Genomic DNA, 16,074 nt, shown 5'->3' on the forward strand with positions numbered 1-16,074 from the left:
TTTTTTCTTTTAAACATAACTTAACCTAACCGAACCTAATAGCGTCTTTGCGATAAAGACCCAACATATCCTGAGAGAACAACGGTTTCGTTATAATTCGGTTTTCAGGATAGTGAAAATTCGAACGAACGTTATTTCGGAAAAAATAAATTGGAGTATGTGATAGGTTACCCATCCTGCTATGTATAAAAATAGTAGTTTATGTGACAGTTACATAATGAAAGGCACTAAAAGACGAACGTGGGTTTATGAAACGCCGACAGGCGAGTTTCATAAAAACATCACACGAGTGTTTCAAAGCCTAATTATGTACAGTTACATGCACTGTTTTATCTATACACATTATGACTGCCTCCGTGGCCGAACGGTTACCATGCCGGACTGCCACGCAGAGGTCCCAGGTCCGATTCCCGGGCCGGGAGAAATATTTGTATGGCCTACATTTATTTCTCTCGTGAGTTTGGGTGTTAATTTGTGGTTGTGTATGTATGTGTCCATGGCACCCGCGACACAGGGTTTCCCTAGTGCGGGGCTATGTTGAGTGTATGCGTTATTATTATTATTATTATTATTATAAGCTCTGTAGGATGTGTTCAGGAACCGCATGTTACGACTAGCGAAATGGCGCCATATAAAAACTTTTCTCACGCATGTCACACAACTGTAGTTTCTATTTAATTCATGGACAAACTAGTCGGCCCCAACTACCATATCGTTTGATATCAAGTAACGTGTGAAATTTGTCAAAATTGTTTGCTGTTGACATTTCATTTCGAATAAAACTTCATCTCGACTGATAGTCGAATCAAATTGTTGTTTTTCAAAGATGTTCGAAATTTGAATGTAATAATAAAATCGAATTCGATGTTATTATAATAATAATAATAATAACGTACACACTCAATATGTATATAGCCCCGCACTAGGGAAATCCTGTGTCGCGGGTGCCATGGACACACACATAGACAACCACAAATCACACCCAAACTCACGAGAGAAATAAATGTAGGCCATACAAATATTTCTTCCGGCCCGGGAATAGAACGTGGGACCTCTGCGTGGCAGTCCGGAATGGTAACCGTTCGTCCACAGAGGCAGATAAATTGGCAATAATAATATTTTCACAGATAAGAAATTTATTGTAACAAAACAATTTGTCTTTATGTTAGTTGTAATTTGCGGTTTTTGAACACATCATAGAGGGTTTATGATATGTGTGTAGATAAAAAAGATTAAAGATTATTGATATTTAAAAAATCAGTATATTGCACCCCTCATGGAAGAATGACATATGTGAAGTTACCTATTATTGTCGACAGCATATTAGTTGACAGTTACAAGAATTGGAGACAATTAAGGTTATATTTTCTGTATCTAATGGAGCAATAATCATTTTTGACGTAACTTCACTTATGGTATTCTTTAATGAGGGGTGTGATATAACAGAAACAGGTCTTTCTTACGTTGCAAAATTGAGATCTCTTCTTAGGATATATAATTATAACTATGAATGTTAGAAAATCAACTTTATATAATATAATTTATTTTAAGAATGTAAATTAAAAAAAAAGGCCTCTAAGGCGCTTAGGACAAGTCCTCAACTTGTGTTTTGCACAAATAGGATTTTTGAATAGCATTTGTCGCACGTCAATGTGCGTTCTCATCCTTATAATTTTTGATAGGTAAAAAGCTCAATATTTCCTGCTCTTATTATTATTAATAGACATAATTAAGACTGAAAAAAAGCAGCCTTGGTAGCCTAAAGGTTTGTCCTACTGCCTCTCAAGCAGAGGTGGATTCAAATCCGGGTTCGCACCTCTGAGTTTTTCGGAATTTATGTGCGAAATTTTATTTGAAACTCTTTTTTACAAAAAATAATATAAAAAATGATAGAGTATACGTTTGTTTGAAAGTCAAAGTCAAAGATTATTTATTCCATAGGTAAAATAAATTTACACTTGAAAACTTGAACAACTTTTGACAAAAAAGTTTTTTCTTTTTGAAAAAAAAAAAAGCGGAACGAGTGGTTGAATCTGTGCTAAAACTCTGTGCGTGCGCAGTATGGTGCGGTAAATCTTATTTTGTATTAGTTTTATTTTTGCGAAGCACTATACCGGATTTTTATTGAATTATTGTGTCCGCCTGGATGACTTGACCAAACGAGATAAACAATTCAAACTGTGCTCATTATTTAATTTTCTAAAAAGACAGTTTATCTCAGGAAATGAAACTATTTTTCCGGATTTAAATCGCGTATAAAGCTCTAAAGGGCCCGAAACGGCGGTTTGTTTGAAAAAACCATAGATTTAGTATATAGGTACAAAAATAAATTGGCAATGCAAGGGAAAGAGCGTTAGTATATACGTATGTTAGAGCGAGATGGGTAGACGAGACCACTTCATTATACGCTATGAGCCTGTATGAACCTAGGGTCAGCTGACAACGAAACAAATTTCGTTTATTTTTGAAAAATAATTTGTTTTAAAATATGAACTAGTGTTGAATGTTTATTAGTCATGGTAACGAGTTCAGTGCCCGGAAGTAACTCATCTAAAAAGGAAAACTCGCAGACTTGTACATTTCACATGTAAGTACTATTTAAATTTTTAGCTGTCTAAAACCACTACCGCAAAAGTTTTTTACATAAATATATCCGTAAAATTATACCATTCAAGTGCATTAATAACCCAAATGTATACGAATTCAATTAAAAAATATATCAAATACGTGAATTTCTAAAATTCATAACCCCACTTTCATAGAGATTGACGCAATCGATAATATGTTATCGAGATGTCAATAACTGAAAAAAGAAAGGCAAAGGCGTGGCTTGCCGCCGAAATCATCTTCATACTTAATATTATTGAATCAGAAATTTCTGATCGCAAAATCGATCAAATCGCTGATTCTAACAACAACAAATCAGCGATTTGTTGTTCTGTTCTGTTCCGAAATACGATACTCATATAGGATCACTTGTGTATCCATCTGTCCGTCTGTCACAGCCAATTTACTCCAAACCTACTGGACTGATTATTTTGAAATTTGGTACACATATGCATGTGCTTCCAAATGCCTGCTCTGTTTAGACGCACTGCTGTTGACGCCGCTTCCTGTCTAATGAATAGTGGGAGGGGTCGCAGGTCCAGCATCGCTTCGAAGGCCGCAGTTGGAGTTGTCCTCATGCAGCCAATCGTCGCCATGCAGGCTAGTCTTTGGAATTTGTCCAGCTTGTCGGTTGCGGTCGTCAGCTTGGTTCGTGGTCACCATACTATCGCGCCGTAACTGATCATGGGTCTTATCACCGTTTTGTAGACCCATAGTGTTATCTTGGGTGAAAGTCCCCATTGTTTATCTACCATCCTATGAAACTGCCAGAAGGTGAAAGTAGCTTTCTTAATTTTGTGTTAAATCATAAATAATTAGTTAAGTAACGTCTCGGCGTTTTGCGATAACACATTTTGGTGAATACGACGAAGTGAAATGCCGGTGTATTATGTTAATCGATATTAAAGTTAAATCAGTGGATGGCGCAACACTATTTATCTTGCACACATGCACATTATACGCACACAGATGTATTTTTATTTTGGTCTCGTCTCCAATACTTCAGGGCCAATCTATGGATATACTAAATCTATGGAAAAAACTAATATACGCGATTTAAATCCGGAAAAATAGTTTCATTTCCTATGTAACAATCGCGAAAAACTAAAGACAGTTTATCTTCTCTGTGTAATTGGTTTATAAATAACTGATAATGCTATGGTGTAAGGAAGATCTTAAACATTGGTTTGGTAATAGGTGCTACAAAAATGAGTTGTCATTTCATGGGAGGTTTTATTTGATTCTTGATGAATGGTATAAATTTAGTTTTGGTAACGGTTGCAGTATTGGGCGGACATAAAGTACAAGGCGCGCAAAAAATCTGCAGCGGGTGGCGCTCTCGGTGACCTCTCCAGTGCTGAGGAACGGCTGCGTGGCATCCTTGACAAAGGCGGTGAGTGTGCTCGTTCTCGCTTTGACAACCTAAAAGTGAAGTCAATTGTCTTGACTTCTCTCTTCATGTTATTAATAATAAGAAAGCCATCTAGTTCTAAAGTTATCACGATTGCTACACATTGGAATTCCAATAAGAAAGCTATTATTTCCCAATAAAAATCAATTCATTAAAATCATTGACTTACAAATAAATGGACGACGGGTCTAATACAAAAACCACGAAAAAAATGTCCCAAGTCAACCTATTGAAACGTAGTGACATGTAAAGGAATATGAAAAAGCTAAAACGTTAGATTTAAATTGTAATGTCATCGCAGTACTGTCTAATTTTGCTTGCTTTGCTCGCTGTCAGTCGAACAAACGAAGACTAAAGCGTGAATGACGCTGTGTATACGATTTTAACGCCCTATAAGTTCGGACACTTTTTAGCGCGGACCCGACGTCCATATAATTGTAAGTCAATGATTAAAATAGATTAACAAGATTTACATGCCATTATTATTTAAGAATTCTTACGATATCATATTCATAAACAACAAATGTACTTAACTAACCATTGGAATGGGTTAATTGCAAGACAACTTGCAATTTTTTTGGCCGTTAGTTCTAAAAAGGACTAAGAAGCAGTTACGACATACAAAAGAGAAAAGAAGAGAAGACAGGGAGCAAAAACGGCGTCGGGCTAATGCCTCGACTTCGGTTTTGACAAACACGTCAGCTGATTCGCCTTCCGAACCACCGTACAAATGCCCACAAACAGCGTCAAAGGCTATAAGAAAAGCTGTACAGGCTCTGCCATATTACCCTTCAAAACGTGATTACGTAATAAAAGGTCTTTGTCGTCGATTTGAAATAAAGTTATAATAAGTTATAAAAAGCCTGAAGAGAAGGAACAAGTTCATGTTGTGGATGTCTCGGACTATGATGAGCGGATAGTAAGACAATTTTATTTGCGCCCTGATATAGTTTATAGTTACTTACCCACGGATGAAAGACTCGATGACTTCTTGGAAAACTGGAGAGAAGGTACAATTCCAAAAATATTAATTAACGATGTTTTTACGCGAAGCTTTCTACATTTTCAAGCCAGACAATTCTACCGCCAAAGTCGGCTTTTCTACATTTTGTGAACTACGTCCAGAAAACGTACTGCTTTTGAAAGATATTCCGACTGAGCAATGTAAATGTTAGATCCACGAAAACTTTAATTTAAAATTAAAGGCGTTGAAAATTAGATACGACTCATGTTTTTGGGAAGCTATTTTGTGCAGCTCTGTAAATACTCAGCTTGCTGGGAAAACACTTGTGAAACGTGTCGGGATTTGCGGAACCTCAAGTTGCCAGGAAACATGCTGCAATCTATAGTTTGGAAGCAATGGGAGAAAAATGCGAGTGGTAGACTGAAACTGGCACTGCATGAAGATAATATCACTGCTGAAGTTTTTGCTAAGGTCAGGGAGGAGTATAAAAAATATGTCGATCATGTGCATTTGAAAAAAAAAAGTGATTCTAGCCGAATCCTTCAAATCGATTTTGCAATGTCGTTTTCTTGCGAATATCAAAATGAAATTCAGAGTGCACTCTGGGCACGTTCAAGTGTACTTCTATTTACAGCTGCAGTTTTCTGTAAAGGTCAATACAACACTTCTTTAATTTGCTCAGATTGCCATAGCAAAGATAAGGACAACGTTTTCGCGTTCCTTAATCATCTTTTCGAAATTATATTAAAAGAAAACAAATATGACGATTTCAAAATGTGATATGGAGTGATGGGCCAGCTTCAAAATTTAAAAATAAGTTTATGGTCCAGCTGCTCCATCTCTTAAGTCTCAAATTCCATAGAAAATTTGAATGGAAATATTCAGCAATGTCTCATGGGAAAAGGGTTGTGGATGGTGTAGGAGGAAATGTGAAACGTTTAGTGAAGCAAAAAATGCTCAGTCAGGCTGGAGTCATAGTTCAATGTGCAGAAGATTTTTTCCAATTTGCGTCAGATGTGGTCAAAACTACTAAAATTATATATACATCTGTCTCAAATTTTCACGCAAATATACCCGGAAAAACCTTGGTTGCGCGTTAAGGCAATTTCGGGTATTCCAAATTTTCTCATCATCTCCTGCACCTCTAACGAGGTACGCGCTAAAAGACACGCTCTATTTGTAATTAAACTAACGTCCTAAATTCACCTAAATCTGATATTTCTATATGAACAAGTTAAAAATGTATGTTGAAAATCTTATTTTAATACTTAATTTTGTACTCGTCCCGCACGTGACAAAGCTGTCCCGCACAAGATAAGAGGAAGTTTTTTCATAATATATTAATTATTGATGATATTTGTTTTATGTTCTTTTTTATGTACTCCTTAGTGTTCCCTTTATTTGTCATAAGCGAACCTTCGGGTTATTCTATTCCAATTCGCTAATTTTTTTTAATAAGCTACAAAGAAAAGCTAGAATTGTTTCGATGTCTGAACTCTTGCATGTTTTGAGTTTTTACGTATTGTAACGGAAAGTATAAACGTCTACACCTGTAATGTCAGTCTTTCTAGATATGACTAAAGCCTTCGACTTTGTAAATCACTCAAAACTCCTTTACAAGCTTGAAGCATACGGCATTAGAGGAACAGCCCAAAATTGGATACCGACCTACTTAAAAAATCGGACACAGTATACTGTAATAAGTAGATTAACAAAAAACAAACACAATAATAGATTAGAAAATCAAATTTTTAGATCACACCTTAAGACGACTAATTAAATCAAATCAAATAAAAAACCATTTATTCTCAGACAACTACAGTCCATATTTTATACTCGAAAAGGAAGAAGAGGGGATAGAAGAGCTCCCTTCCTCAAACTCCAGAAGACGGGCCGACGAAATCACAGGTGGTGGCGTCGGCGTCGGCTGATCAGAGCACGAGCTCTGTCCCCGTGGAGGTCATGGAGACGTGACATTCGCTCATATGCGCGTCCTCCAATGCAACCTGAACCACACACGAGGGCCACAAAGCCTCCTTCTGCAAACCCTCAATGTACTTCGGGTTGCCCTAGCCGTGGTGGCGGAGCCATATCGAGTGCCGGACCATTCTAAATGATTCGGTGATTTCGCGGGCTCCGTCGCCATCCACTGGAGAGGCGGAGAGGAGGGCCCACACTACGCCATGCTCGAACAGGAGCAGGGTTTTGTCGCAATGGAATGGCGTCCCCTCGCCATCGTGGGCTGCTATGTTTCCCTCAACGTGTCCATGGCCGCTTACGAGGAATACTTGGACGGGGTGGCAAACTGCGTTCGCAGATGTCACTCCTGTCCCGTTATTGTCCTGGGCAACTTCAACGCTCGCTCCAGAGCGTGGGGCGACATCCGAGACAATGTTCGAAGGGAGATAATGCAAGAGTGGGCAGCGGGACTAGACCTCAACTTTTGAACGGAGGTCGGTCAGTGCCTGCGTTCGCTGGCAGGGAGACTCGCTCATTGATTTATCATGGGCGACTCCTTTGACGGCGCGCACGGTGTTAACCTGGCGGGTGGCGGAAGAGGTGGTCACACCATCTGACCAGCACCACATCGTATTCGACGTGGTATTCCGTCGTTCTGCCAACCCCCGTCGCCGACGTGGCAACAATGCGGCTTGACAAAGATCTACTCGAGGCCGCAGCCATCGCCGCGACTTGGTCGGATGATACCGGCGATGAGATCTCGCTCAAAATTCAAAATCTCGCTCGATCTGGAAAAGGAAATGATGCGGCTCGAGGACGCTCATCTAAGACGTACCGATATGACTCGAGTCGCACGCACCGAGCAGCGGGTCCAACGACAGGGGCCCTCTCTTGACACAGGTTAGTAATTTTATACCTGCAATTTTTCCTTATCTTTGGCAATATTACACTGAAGAATCAAAATTAGTTTACAAAAACCATTTTTTAATTTCAGCAGTCGGCTATCACCAGGGCGATACTCTCGGTCCGGCGATCTTTTCGTTGGCCATCCATCCAACTATTTCTAAATTAAACCTATGGTACCTTGATGACGGGACTTTGGGTGGCGATGCTGAAACTGTTCTTGACGACCTACAATTTCTTATAAGGGAATTCCATTCGATCGGCCTGGAGTTGAATTTGTCTAAATGCGGATTATTCATTGACAAGTCTGCAGATGAGAGCCGGCGAGCGGGTATTATTTCCAAATTCAATATTCTGACTCCCAACATGAATAACGTCGCAGAGGATATCCCACGCCTGTTAGGCGCGCCCATACTCGATGACTCGGTCCCAGCTTTCATAAATGATCAGGTAGCCAAACTCAATGAAACTTCCGACCGTCTTTCCCAAATCAACCGCCACATCGCCTTATTTATCATACGTTTTTGTTTATTCGTTCCAAAATTCATTTACGTCGTCCGCTGTTCACACCTTTGGAAATTTGAGTCTTCTTTCTTCCGTCGACAATCTCATTCGTAAACACCCTTATCAAAATTCTAAATTGTCCTTTGAATGACCGTTCCTGGCTCCAAGCTTCACTTCCAGTCCGTGGGTTAGGAGTCTGGTGTTGCCCTCCCAGCCTTTCTCTTCGGCACACAGCGCGTACAGCCTCTACGGTAGAATCTTTAGCCCTTCTTTGGGTTCCGTTGAGTCGTCGTGCTTGGCCGAGTAGACCGATTACCACAGAACGAATCATTAGATTTCAAAAAAATATCGACAATAGGTTAAATTCTCTCGCCCATACAATTACCGGAGGTTCCAAATATTTTATATAGCACGATATTTAAATGCATTAAAAATTTTTTTGAGAACGTGTTTACATCGAAAACACTAACTTTCCATAGGGAGACTAAATCGAATGACTTGGCAGCAGTAGGCATTCATAAGAGTAGGTCTCGTTGGTATGAGCTATATGCTATGAAAACTTAAAATACTAATTCCAGTTTTATAGAAAGTGTTAAAAATTATTCAATAAAATTTAAAAAATTACGTGTAGCTGCTAAGGTTAAGTTTCATAGCGATAAAATTATACAATCGACAAATAAATCTAAAACTACTTTGAGTATAATAAATAAAGTGTCAGGCAGGGTTAAACAACATGATAGAGATATAGTCCGTGTTTTCGGTCGTACAGCGGTGCACACCCCCACCACTAAAGCGCTCTTTAAGGTGGAGTTCACGAACATTCGAGGACTCCACAGTAACATCCACGCCGTCCATCAACATCTTGAGACGGCTCGACCAGAAATGCTGTTCCTTACGGAGACGCAAATACTCTGCCCGGCTGACAGCAGCTACTTGAATTACCCTGGCTATATGCTTGAAGAGTCCTTCATAGCGAAAGCTGGGGTCTGCTTGTTTGTCCGGGCAGATGTTTGCTGTCGCCGTCTGCGTCATTTGGAGGACCCCTCCTTCTCCATCCTTGGGGTACATGTTGACCTGGGCAGTCATTGCCGTGTCTACATGTGCCTCTACAGATCTCACCACGGCGACATGGAGACAACTCGTCTCATGGACCACCTTACTCGGGCGGCAGATGACGCGCAGGCGCAGTTTCCTATAGCGGAATTGGTGTTTTTAGGGGACTTCAATGCTCACCACGAGTCGTGGTTAAGTTCCTCTAAAACTGACCATGCTGGAAGAACTGCCCATACATTCGCTCTCACACACGATTTAACCCAACTGGTGAATCAGCCCACCCGGATTCCAGATAGGGTTGGTGACGCGCCCTCTTTGTTGGACCTTCTGCTGACGTCTCGCCCGGCTGGATATCGGGTGGTGGTCCAAGCCCCTCTGGGCACTTCGGATCACTGCTTGATATCCACTAAAGTGGCAACGTTACTGCCACCACCACCTACTGTGGCTAAACGCCGCATTTGGCATTATGCGTCGGCAGATTGGGACGGTATGCGGGACTATTTTGCATCCGTTCCCTGGCGGCAGCGCTGTTTTAGTGAGGTGGATCCAACAGCTAGCGCGACTGCCGTTGCTGATGAGATCTTAATCGGGATGGAATACTACATCCCGCATTCGGATCTCGTCAGTAAAGGGAGGCGCAACCGCTGGTTCAACCGCGAGTGTCCTGTGGCTGTTGAGAACAAACAGACTGCATACCGCGCTTGGATCAGGGGTCTAGCTTCAGACGATCCCAATACGAACTCACTTAAAACAGCCTACAATAATGCCACCAGGTCTTGCAAAAGAGCGTACATCAGAGCGGATGCTCAGCGCGTTGCACGAGTTGGCCAAGAACTCTTGACGCATCCCACAGGTAGTCGTAGCTACTGGCGTCTGGCCAGAGCCGTTGCGTCGAACTTCTGCCAGCCCTCGCTGCCACCGCTGAGATATTCTGACGGCAATCTAGCCCACAAGCCGCAAGATAAAGCCGACCTCTTGGCAAATCTGTTTGCGGCTAACTCCTGTCTCGACGACTGTAACGCACAGCCACCAACTCTACCTCACTGTGGCTACACGATGTCTGATATTCGTATCAGACAATGCGATGTGCGTACGCAGCTGCAGTCTCTCGACGTCCGGAAAGCTAGTGGTCCTGATGGTATCCCAGCGATTGTACTTAGGAATTGCGCAGCTGAGTTGACTCCCGTGCTAACGCGACTGTATCGTCTGTCGCTCTCTTCAGGTCGTGTGCCGGACTCTTGGAGAGAGGCTAATGTGCAACCAGTTCCCAAAAAAGGCGACCGATCAGACCCGCATAATTACCGTCCCATAGCCATTACTTCCATAATATGCAAGGTTTTAGAGCGGATCCTTAATAAACAACTGACCCAATACCTAGAAGATCACTCCATAATTAATGATCGGCAGTATGGGTTTCGTCCGAAACGATCAACGGGTGACCTTCTAGCGTACTTATGGCACATTTGGGGTGAGGCTATAGACAAACGTGGCGAATCGTTGGCTGTTAGCCTCGATATAGCCAAAGCGTTCGATCGGGTCTGGCACAAAGCTCTTCTCTCCAAGCTCCCGGCGTACGGTTTGCCAGCCCAGTTATGCAGCTGGATTGCCGATTTCCTTCGTGAGCGGAGAATTCGCGTCGTTTCTGACGGCAGCATTTCGAGGTTCGTGAATGTGAACGCCGGCGTACCGCAGGGATCCGTCCTATCTCCCACGCTTTTCCTTCTGCATATCAATGATATGCTTCCACTTGGGAATATTCATTGTTATGCAGATGATAGCACTGTTCATGGGGGATATCATGGATTCCCCGCAGCTGGGCGCGCCGATACTGACAGAGAGCGATCTGATCTTGTCGTTGAGCTCAATAGGATATTGGACCTCATATCTGCATGGGGATCCAGTAATCTTGTTGAGTTCAACGCCAAGAAAACACAGGTTTGCGCGTTAACAACAAAATTGTCGCCGTTCCTTCCCATGCCTTCTCTGATGAGCACAGCACTTTCACCTCGGAGCAGTTTCACCTTGCTCGGTATGGAAATCTGCTGTGATTTGAATCCAAGGAGCTACATCGAATCTGTGATCAAAACAGCCTCACGGAAACTCGGAGTCCTGAACAAGGTGCGACGTTTTTTCACGCCGGACCAGTTATGCCTGCTGTACAAAACACAGGTCCGGTCTTGCGTTGAGTATTGTTCGCACTTGTGGGACGGCTCCGCCAAGTACCTACTCGATGCCTTGGATAAATTACAGCGTCGTGCTACTCGAATTATAGGCGACGAAGAGGTCTCATCACGCCTTGAACCTCTGCAACTGCGTAGAGATGTTGCATCGCTTAGCGCCTTTTACCGCATGTACCATGGTGAGTGCTCTGAGGAGCTGTTCAACCTCATCCCCCCTTCCCCGTTCCTGCTCAGAAGCACGCGTGCTGGCCTTCGTAGTCACCGTTTCACTACCTGCCGCATTCCATCGCGTACTAAAAGGTTCGGTGGCTCCTTTCTCTGCCGCACTGTTGACAAATGGAACTCCCTTCCGGCACATGTCTTCCCTCCCTCTTATGATATGGGGTCCTTCAAACGAGGCGTGAAGAGGCATATTGTAGGCAGGCAGGGTGGAGGCAGGGCCCATAATACTGGTCTCACTACATTTGTAACATCTTATTATGTACATTATGGTTTTGCAATACATTATTGAATTGAATTGAATTGAGGCGTAATAGATTACGAGTACAAGATTTCACAATTGTAAAAAATGTAAGGCATACTTCCCGATGTAGTGGAAATGAGATAGTTATTATAGTGTTGTTGTATCTCAACCATATCTGTTAGATTCCATTTTCTTGAAAGCTATGCCAAAGAGAAGTATTTAGGGGGAAAAAATGCCAAACTGCTGACTAATTTCCTGTACTATGAATACCAAATTAACGATAATCCAAAATACCAAAACCAACTTAGAAACGTTCGTTTCTTAAATTGGCCCAAATCGGGAAATGACCTCCTCATCACTCACATACATGACTCGTACTGTATATAGCTCGATTACCACTGATGGAGTGATCCAGTCATTTAGATAATTGTTCTCCCAGGGAGTAGCGGTGGATCAAAATGATGTACTTGAGTCGTGATCGGATGGCTCCGGTGAGTACCAGAAAAATCCGAAATCTTCGAAAAGTGGACTGCATCAGGTGGAACCACGGCTGCGCAGCCAAAGTATAACACCTACCGGCAGAGTCGTCAAATTGAAAATGGCCGCCACTCTGGGCAGTTTCTACCGGAAGTGAAAAAAATCCGAAATTCCAATAAACAAGATGGCCGCCATACAAATTTCAGACCCCTGTAGCTCGGCGAGTATTGGAGATGGGCGGGGGGTGCTCGACCAAATGTCAGAGGGCGGCGGGTGACAAAATTTTTTTAAGATGGCCGACCCAATTTGTCACCAGATATAAAGATGGCCCTCGCGGACCGCTTTAGCGGCCCGGCGCAATGCGCGCCATCTAGTATATAGCTGGAATATTACGGAGTAAGTGGCAAGGCGTTGGAACTTGTCTCGTCATATCTTAACGGTTGAATTCAGAAAGTGGACATAAATGGACTGACTTCTTTGGGTTCTATAGTAAAAATGGGTATCCCGCAGGGCTCAATACTAGACCTTTCTTATTTCTCATTTATATTAATGATCTCTCATTCTTTGTTAAGGACCTTTGCGAAATAGTATTGTTTGCTGTTCTGAAATTTGAATATAGAATACATAAATAATGTGGCAGGAACAAATTGACGTTAAAATATTTTTGTTATGGCCACTGCTTTTTTTTTTTTTGCTAATAAACGTGAAATATCCCTAGACAGTGTTGATGTATTAATTTTTTGTTATAATAAGTATCTATTAAATAAAGATAAGATAAAGATAAATTTATTTCTGTGTAAAATATTAACCTAAATACATACATAAATCTTATTAAATAACCTATTATTTACATATATGCGCCAAATTGTCGCAAACAATGAAATTATTTTATGTTTACATTACTTTAATTAAGGTTAGTAGTGCAAATTAATCTAGGTGATACCTAAACTAAGTAAAATTGTTTACTTGTGTCTTAGGTATCTAAATTGGTGATTATAGCATAACGGTTAGTCAACATATTTTGTTCAATAACAATAAATTACAATAATACATAAATCTTAATTATAATTATATTACTTAAAAACTGATATAAAATTTTCAGTGTCATTATAGTTAATTCTTTTTAACCAGTCTTGTACGGTTTTTTACATTGAAACTTATTCATAGGATATATAGATAGAGAACGATTTATTTTATTATACAAATAGCTACCAAGAAAGCAAAAGAATCTGTGGGAGTGTTCAGTTCGAAACCGTTCAGTTGAACAAACAATGTCTGATCGTCTTTTGCTGGTTTGGAGTGATGGGATATATGGTGTTAGTGAATGCTTTTTTATTACGGTTAGTAGTATGAATAGCTGGCGTATTGAAAGTACATCACATTTAGCAAGGAGTTCTGCTGTGGGAAAGCGAAAAGGTCGGAAAGTGCTAACTTTCAGAATGGCTCTATGTGCTCTTTCTAAATTTAGCAAAGTATTTTTATGGGAGCCTCCCCAAGTCGTTATGCAGTATACAAACAGTGATTGACAAAGTGATAAATATACTGTTTTCAGTAGCTTTTCATTGGCGACATGTCTTAAATTTTTGAAAATATATATTAATTTTCGTGCTCTAGCTGTAAGACTTTCGATATGGGCCTTGAAATTTAAATACTTATCAACTGTTATACCTAAATATTTAATGGTGTTTGTACTGCTTAGTTGAGGCATTTACAAGTACTTTCAGATAGCGAGCCAAAACAGTTATGAGCTAATATTGTACATGAATTTAAAGTCGGTTGGGTGAGTGAGTTATAGGAAAACGTCATGTATTTAGTTTTTTCCGTATTTAGGGTCAGTAAGTTTTTTTTAAGCCAGTTATTGACAATGTCAAAGCCCGCTTGGGCTATTCTCGTCCATAAAACTCACCGTTCCACTGTTTAAAATTTTTAGTTTTGTTTGATTTTAACCAGTTCCGAAATTCCGATATTGATCGTCCAGTATCGAATTTAGTTCCGGAATTGAAAATCTCCCGATAATGCATGCCCTGGATGCAATTATTGTCGTCAAGCACCGTTTAAAGAATCGGTAATGACGACTTCAGGCTCGGGAGGCGGCGGCAGCGGCGGCGGCAGCGGAGGCGTGCGCCGCGGCAGCCACTCGGACGAGGAACGTAAGCCGTCGCTGGCGCTGGACGACGACGCGTGCTCGGAAGGCTCGGGCGCCGGCGCGCACGACGCGCGTCTCGCCACCGAGGAGCTGCTGGCCGAAGCAGCCATGCGCAGCGCGCTGGCCGCCGAGAAGCAGGCCGAGGCCGTCGCTCAGGTGAGGGCCGCGGCGGCTCGGCAGCCGCTGCTCTGCTCGCGCGGCGGACTGACGAGGCACGTGTTGCAGGGCGTGGAGCTGCTGCGCGAGCTGGTGGCGCTGGTCCGCGAGCGCGGGCTGTCGGCGCCCGTGGCCCCGGGGCCCCCCGTGGCTGTGGCGCACGGCCACGAGCAGCTGCACGCGCCGCTTCATCATCACCATCGCCTATGACGCGCTGTTCCGCCGAAGACTTCATTAATCAATAAAACGGTCTCGACCGGATCCTCCACAATTTCTCTTTTTTTCCAGCCCACAGATTAATTACATACTATATTAGTTTATATACGGAAATTAGGTAAGAGACGAAACGCCGTGGAAACCCCGCAATGTGAGACTGACTTTATTGTCGAACGAGGGTTAAAAGAAAACACATTAGTAATCATAGTAATAGATGCACAATATCTACATAATACACAATCTTTCTCCCTAGTTTCTTACAACTTAAATTACAAACCAGATAAATAATGTCTAACTTAATTGGTAATGTTAAACAGCTAATAACAAAAAAAATATGTACAATGTGTTAATTTGCATTCTCGCCATATTTACAAAGGTCGTTCTATATCCGAAACTGAACCCAAATCCCTATATATATATAATAAATTGAAAAAAATTTCGTAAATTTCTATTTTTTATTTAATCGCGGTAAACAAATTTCATCCAAAGGTCATTGACTTGCACGGCATCGGCACTTGCAAACATTTAGAACAATGACCGATCTTTTTTCGCGTTTTAACAGATCCCCGGGGTGAAAAAAGTATACAGCTGTTGCCGAACAAAGCCGAGCAATAGGTATTTTAAAGGATTATCCACACAAATCAGGGCCGTGCCCGGGACGTGGACGTGGCGTGCTAGTTTCTATGAACTGCGGGCCCGTCCCGGACACGGACATATGTGAACGAGTTCATACAAAATATACGCAACGATATTTTTTGAGCCCCTAACGAAGCACGCCCCGTCCACGTCCCGGGTATGTGTGGACAGACCTTAATACCGCAACTTGCCACTTGTCAAGCATGTTGAGTTTATTTCTAATTATAGCATAACATATATGTATAGATGGGCACATTTTGACTTTCTTAATTATTTGATATATTTTTAAGTGTAAGGGTACCTACGCACCAAGCGGTTAACCGCACTGCGGCCAGCCGTCCGGTAGACCGCAGGATGCGGTTGCGCTTGCGGTTAGCCGGGTGGCGGCTAGCCGCAACC

The 16,074-nt window shown here is 41.9% G+C and overlaps 1 protein-coding gene across 1 annotated transcript; it reads left to right on the plus strand.

Moving 5' to 3' along the window:
• Positions 1-3,183: 3,183 nt before the first annotated feature.
• On the plus strand, positions 3,184-15,429 carry LOC113239263. Its single transcript, XM_026476186.1, has 4 exons — positions 3,184-3,207; positions 3,892-4,000; positions 14,603-14,823; positions 14,893-15,429. Exons 1-4 carry the CDS (start codon positions 3,184-3,186, stop codon positions 15,031-15,033), a joined length of 495 nt encoding a protein of 164 aa, XP_026331971.1. The 3' UTR covers positions 15,034-15,429.
• The last annotated feature ends 645 nt before the right edge of the window (positions 15,430-16,074 follow it).

Source organism: Hyposmocoma kahamanoa, unplaced genomic scaffold, assembly GCF_003589595.1.
Source record: "Hyposmocoma kahamanoa isolate Upper Pololo Valley unplaced genomic scaffold, ASM358959v1 99716, whole genome shotgun sequence".
In the NCBI taxonomy this organism is placed as follows: Eukaryota; Metazoa; Arthropoda; class Insecta; order Lepidoptera; family Cosmopterigidae; genus Hyposmocoma; species Hyposmocoma kahamanoa.